At 38.4% G+C, this 6,701-nt stretch overlaps 1 protein-coding gene across 1 annotated transcript in view; it reads right to left on the bottom strand.

Annotated features, from left to right (window-relative positions):
* Positions 1-6,160, bottom strand: part of LOC137999749 (protein Wnt-2b-like) — an 11,536-nt gene extending 5,376 nt beyond the window's left edge. Inside the window, exons 1-3 of the mRNA XM_068845643.1 lie at positions 5,999-6,160; positions 5,618-5,844; positions 5,072-5,343 (exon numbers count right to left, since the gene is read on the bottom strand). Coding sequence (XP_068701744.1) covers positions 5,072-5,343; positions 5,618-5,844; positions 5,999-6,072 — 573 coding nt within the window. The 5' untranslated portion in view covers positions 6,073-6,160. The remainder of the gene's footprint in view (positions 1-5,071; positions 5,344-5,617; positions 5,845-5,998) is intronic.
* Between the last annotated feature and the right edge of the window lie 541 nt (positions 6,161-6,701).

Below are 6,701 nucleotides of genomic sequence, written 5' to 3'. Positions count from 1 at the left end.
GGAAAAAAATTTGAGTTTTCATTTTTATCCGAATGCTGTTTACTTTGAGTGTAAGTTTTGGATTTCAAGGTCCGCCACTTGTGGTGGATGGATCTGGGAAAAATTGACGTCATTTACTCACAAGCTTAAAATTTCAGCGTGCAAACGCAGCAAAAACACGAGTTTAAAAGTCTGAAAGCCCGAAACTCCCGTGCTGCATATTAATTCATTCGCGTACACACGCGTTGCATTCTTTGACGTCATTTTCTCCTCGATCCAGCTCTCTCAAGATTTTAAAGTTGGTCATGGCGGATAATTACATAGGAAAATTCCAGTTAAAATAAACTGGTGTCTTTGAATCAAGGATTAAAACTTGGGTCACTTAGTGTTTAGTTAATATAGTTTTGAAATCCAAAGAAAATAGAAATTGAGTTTTTGGTCACAGTAGCACTTTAAGTACGCAAAATACGAATGCGACCGACTTTGTTGACGAAGTTTCTAAAAAATCAAAACCAAGAATTAGCCCAAAGCAGGCAATTTCCCAGCTTAAGGAGCCTTTTTAGCAAATTGTCCAGAGAAACCGCCAACATCCTTATGTACGCAAAATGCGAATGCGACCGACTTTGTTGATAAAGTTCTAACTGACGGTGTAACGGGAAAATGGTGGTAGATAAACAACATGGGAAACCCAACTCAATTTGATCAGTTTCTGAAGAGACTCTCAAACAAGGAAACTAAACTAACCACAAACTACTTTCGGTACCCATAACGGAAAACATTCTAGCGAAAGTCCCTTTTTGGTTTCATTTTCTTCCAATCCGCAAACCGGGAGTTCTTGAGAACACAGGAAACTCGACCAAATAAATACTCTTTACAGCAGATGTAGTTTTACCACAAAAACCTAAATTACGCATTTAATTTACGAAGTCACCACATGAGCGGTAGCTGGTCAACGTAGTGAAATCACTGAAGCTTCGTTCGATTGACCCTATTCCGGAATAAGAATAGGAAACGGTATACGTCTGGCGTTTTGAAGCAATAAGGAAGATAAAGATATGTTAAAAAAGCATTTTAGCAGGCGTTTGACAATTTTAATATTAATCTCCGCAAAAACGAAGGATTTCTAACTTCGATTCCATATATTCCTATTCCAGAATACGGTCAATCGAATGCACCTTGAATGTCCGGCAAGTTTTTAACACTCATTGATGAGAACCTCTGTTAGTTGAATCAGGATCAAAAGCATACTTAAGTATACGCAAAATAAGAATTCGATCGACTTTGTTGATGAAGTTTCTAACTGATGTGGAACGGGAAACAGGTTGCAGATGAAACTAGATGACTAGATGCATATCTGCGTAAACTCGGCCGGGCTTTCCAGCTGACCTTGATCGTCAAATGAAAAACAAAGACAAAGAAATGTGGTAGAGATGTCGGCTACGTTATCATTTATTATTTAGATTAGAATGATGGCAATGATTTTTGTTATCTTTACTCATAAATTTACGGTCTAAAACTGATCTCCCTTTTAGGATGAGTCTGCCGCGAACGGTTTGTGCATTTTTATGTGGTTTGAGCGTATTAGACACCATATTCGTGCTTACTTTCAACATATTAATTATGCTTTCGACAAGATTATTTTCGTTCAATGCCACGTATGCGCGTTGGCTTAAAGTTCGCGCATGTGCTGCAAAAATGAATCAGCCATTGCAAAATCGTGCTACAGCTCAACCGTGCCCCGTTTAAGATTCGATTAACTACATGCATGCGCTTTACAAGCTTGAGCGCGACTTGTGAATGAACGCAAAAAAAAAAAAAAGAAAAAACGAAGCCGAAATTTAATCTTGGGCATTTTCCCTGGAAAGCCCGAGTAGACATGGGAAACCCAACGTAATTTGATTTTTCCAAAGAGACCCTCAAACAGAGGATCTTAACTAACCACATACTACGTACGGTACCCATACCTGAAATATTTAGTTAAAGTTGCTATTTTGTTCCTTTTCCTTCAAATCCGCAAACCGAGAACACAGGAAATTCGACCCAGAATATTCTTTAAAGCAAAAAATGTCGTTTGACCACAACTACCTAAATTATGCATTTTAAATACGAAGTCACTAAATTAGCGATAGCTGATCAAAGTAGACTGGATTTCTGGCATGTTGAAATAACGTCGATAAAACGAAATTCAGAAATCGCGAGCATGTATTTTAAAATTGGGGATGGATAAGTACCAGTCCTCTGTTAGTTAAATATGTTAAACTTAGAAGCCTTTGTCCGCTTTTCTAGTTATTCGAATACCGAACGATAAACGCACAACTGGAAAGAATGTGTTGGAGTCGTGCTCCATTAAAAACATAAGGCCTTTCGAGCTTATACGATATTTTCAAACTCATATAACCAGAGTAAACTGAATACAACTTTGCAAAGCAGACCAGAATCTAATTTTTTCTTTCAACTGATAGACCGCATGCTGTTACGGTAATGGTCTTTAAGTAGACGGAACTTGTGAAGTCAGTTTTGGACTGTAGGAAATACATGCAGCTCCACGCAATAACCCTTATGCATCAGCCGCTATGAGTAACGATCCGGTAATACAAATGCTAGATGGCGGGGAATTAATCAATATATATATATACATATAACTGTAAACACACCGGTGCCAAAATTTTTCTCTCAAAAACTTTTAACATTCATGGAATTCACCTCGTGACAATTCGTGCCCCCCGTTGAGGTTCAGAAAGTAATCATTCACCCCCGGGCTACCAACTGAATTCCCATTAAAAAGCTTTTAAAATATTGTATGTTTTTCTTCCGCTTCTCGTGTTTTCTGGGGTTAAAAATATTGCAAGACACGCGCTTCCGTTCTGTGAGGCAAATGCCGTTTTGTGAGTTCAGCACCTTAGTAGACGCCTAAGTCGTTCAGTCTGTGAGTTCAAATGAGTTCAACCGCGCATCGAATTGCATTGCGCGCTCTCAATGCACCTAATGGTTCCCGCCCTTGGCGCACAGCCAGAGCCTTTTTAGTAAATGATCGTGTTAACTTATATCTTTTCCTTCAGCAGAATATTCCAATGATTACGTCATACCTGTGCTTGTTCTTCCTTCGAGACGTAGCAGCCCACGCCTTGAGGGCAGGTATGATGACGTAGTGTAGAACTTGAGCTATATTAAATTAGCTCAACGAGTCTGGTGATTCAGTCAAACTTGTGAAAAATTTGATTCACTTTCAATTGATATAGGAAACGATGGAGGCAATAATTAAGAAAATTCTAGGTCACTTTAGTATTAATTATAAACCAGCAAGTTATGCTGACTTTTGTGTTTCCATGGAGATCAAGTTAGTTTAGAAATAGAGCTTGGTTCCTAATAGGAACAATATGTTGGCTTGGCACAAAAACGGGATATACCAATGACGTCTGAAAATGTATCTGTAACATATATATATATATATATCTTAATATTTATAGACTTACGAAATCGCCCACCTCTAACACAATTCTATGATGCCTGGTGTTGCGTAAAAATTCCTTTTGTAATTAACAGGATAAAGAGCACAAGATCAAGTCCCTTTTGGTATAGTTTAGGATAAAAACAAGTTTTAATACGACGGCTGGTTCAAGCAATAGACACCAGGCCAGCGAACTGGTGGGGAGGACGTCACGTGTCTTCACCGGACGTTAGGTTTAAGATAGACAGCAATGCGGCATATGTGTCTATTTTGGTCTCACTTTTAAAAGCTAAATTGCCGTAGTACATCAATAGTGTTACATAATCACTCCTTTACGTTGTTTTATATTGGATTTTTCGGTCCGCTCGAATGGAACTCGTGGGAAGGCATGGCTTTTCCGAGTTCTTCACATGTTTCTCGTTGTTTTCTTTCCTCGCTTCCATCCCGTCAGTGAAAACAAGAAAAAAAGTTAAGAATCTGCATCTATGCACAGTGGTGAATCCATGCTCCAACTCAGTTTTCTTTGGGTGTGCACAAAACGCAACCCATCAGCTTTTAAGAAACTTAACCGGTAGAAAGCCACCACTGATCGTTTGTTTTCAAATTCCATTACTATTCAAGCTGAAATAAATGCAAAAGGCTCTTGAGATATCTTTGAATGACGTCTGATACGGACGCCAGACAGGAGTGTCGAAATGTTACTAAGGTCTTTCAATCGTAACTTTTTTAGCTACATTCCAACTCTTTCACACAGGACTAGCATCAACACTTGATTGTCAAAATGGTTATAGTATGGACCCATTAAATATTTTAAAATATGAAATGAAAGTTAGAAAGTTAATCGTAGTTTTATGATATCATCGAAATTTTCGGTTTATAGTTGGATAGGCATTTTTAAGTCCAATTACACGAACAATATATCCAAAACGCCAAAGGCCTTTTTTAATGACCAGTTCTATAAGTAGAAAATTTCAAATTACTTCTACAACAAGCTCTTAATTTGAGAGTTTGTTTTGAGAAAGTTGTTTTCAGTCTTATGAGGCATTATGTATCGTAATCTACGAAAGAATACAGCTTAATGCAATAAAAATCTTTAGTTTGTAAACGTGTCTTTGATCAAAGCCAATGAGCAGGTTGAATTTATAAAATGCTTAAGCTAATAAAAGACAAAAAATACGACAAACTTTGAATTAACATCAAAACCGGGTCAGTTTAAATTACCTTAAAACTCTTCAAATGCTTCTATACAAGCACTGTGAGGAAAACGAGAGCTAATAGATTTGTTGTGTATACTGCATTGTTTAGTCGTAACATTACGCAGGTTCACCGAGGCTTCCCTGTCCGTTAGAAATAGCAAAGGAGAAGTTTAAGGTTTGTTCAAAACGTATGATGCTTTGATCTGAAAGTAATCGGTCAAATATCAACACAACGACGCCGGAGTTCCAAGACCATTGGTGGAGAAGAATTCGGGACCATTCTTCCGATCATCGACGTGGTGGTAAGAACGCATTTCCGCATGCATGTCTTCAGGGCAGCCTTAAGAGTCCTTTATTCTTTACATTCTTTACCACAAACCAACCAAATCCAACATATGTAAATCGAGAATAACGCACGTTTTGATTATATAAAAGGTTTTATACTTACTCTTCGTCCAACTCGGTTGTTATGTAGATTAATTTTTGCCCTAGCGTCTCTTCCCTTTTCCCGAGAGTCCACAAATAATTTTGCAAATTTTGTACCATAAGCAAGGTGTTCGTGGCATCCATTCCACTGAAAGCTATCGTTACTGTTAACAAACCTAGGACTCGAATCACACTCATAGCAATCTCTAAGCTCTCCCCGACGGCAAGCTCGGGTAACTTCATGCACCACCCCTGCTGAAGAAATAGCATAGACAAACGCACTCTCTCGTGTAGCTGAAAAGTAAAGAAATACCAAAGTTTTTAGAGCTTCAAAACCAAAATATCTCCCACCTTTGAATTGTGATCGGGTTGTTTGAAGAGAAATTCAAATAATTAAAGTCATATCCCAAACAAAGAGGTTTCGTGTCCTTAGCTCAGCTGTGAACGTGACCTTCTTGTATGCTTCAGCTGCCGTGAAGCAATTGACATTTATTTCAATACAAAAGGCCATCTCGTATGTTATAATTATCTGTAATTAGAAAGATGCCAAACTAATTCCTCAGTTTACCTTTTCGCGTAACTTTACCAAACACGCTGGCATCTTTAGAATCGGTAGAACAGTTCCACATCTCATTTTGCATCTGTTTTTGGCATTCTTGAACTCCGAGTTCAGCACCCTTTCCAACACTAACCACAACGTCGGGATTTTGTTGACAAAGTTGCTGCTGATGCCCAGGCAAGTCAGCTACGTTGCACATGAGTTGAGCGCCAAACATGTACAATTCTGACATGAACCTATAGCATTGATCCAAAAGAAAGAAGCACAAAATCAAACTGATCTCATGCAAATGAAAATCTTCAGTCGGCGAAACAAAATTGAGTACCCCACCAACTGATTGATTTCCGGACAGGTGAAAATAAAAAAAAGACACGCGACAGACGAACTTACCACCAATGAGAAGCGGTAGAGATTGGAAACAGGAGCAAAGTAGATACAAAAAGACAAAACGCTTGACTAGACATGTTGGATATACCCTCGTAAAAGCTCCGTCTGGTCTAGCCGAAACTCGGTGTTCGTGCTACTTAAATTTCTCACAGTTGAGTGGTGCGTTCGAAAGCAATAATTCATCCCTATGCCACGCAATGACATTAATTGAGTTTTTACGACCCTGACATGAAGTGGATATCAAGTGTTCACACCCTAGAATAGTTAAAAACACTCGCAGTTAGTTCGCTCTCAAAATCACTTGTTTATCATATACGCTTTTGCCATTGATTCCCTTTCAAAAGTGATTTCTTTCAAAAGCTGTGTTTTTGAAACGTAAAGTAGTATAAGAATGTGAAATACAAAGCACTTCAAGGCATTATGTAAGAGTTACCGAGGTGATAATTTATTGATTTATTTTCTAGTGTACGCAACGCAATAAGAGTTTTTAGCCAAATTCTTCTTTCTCGAGGGCGTAGCGGAAATGGACCAACCGATGAGATGTTTCAGTCGGGTTCTGCGAGGTCTCTTCTCGCTTGGCTGAGTCGAGGTATTCTGGTAAAGAAACAACACCAACTGCAGGACTAAAAATTGTAATTTATTCATAGAATTGAATGTTACACGGGTGTTACAAACTTCAACTTTCTTCAATCCCAACTAACTTCAT

Source organism: Montipora foliosa, chromosome 4 (genome assembly GCF_036669935.1).
Source record: "Montipora foliosa isolate CH-2021 chromosome 4, ASM3666993v2, whole genome shotgun sequence".
NCBI classification, from domain to species: Eukaryota; Metazoa; Cnidaria; class Anthozoa; order Scleractinia; family Acroporidae; genus Montipora; species Montipora foliosa.
This window is presented reverse-complemented; position numbering and strand designations above follow the sequence as displayed.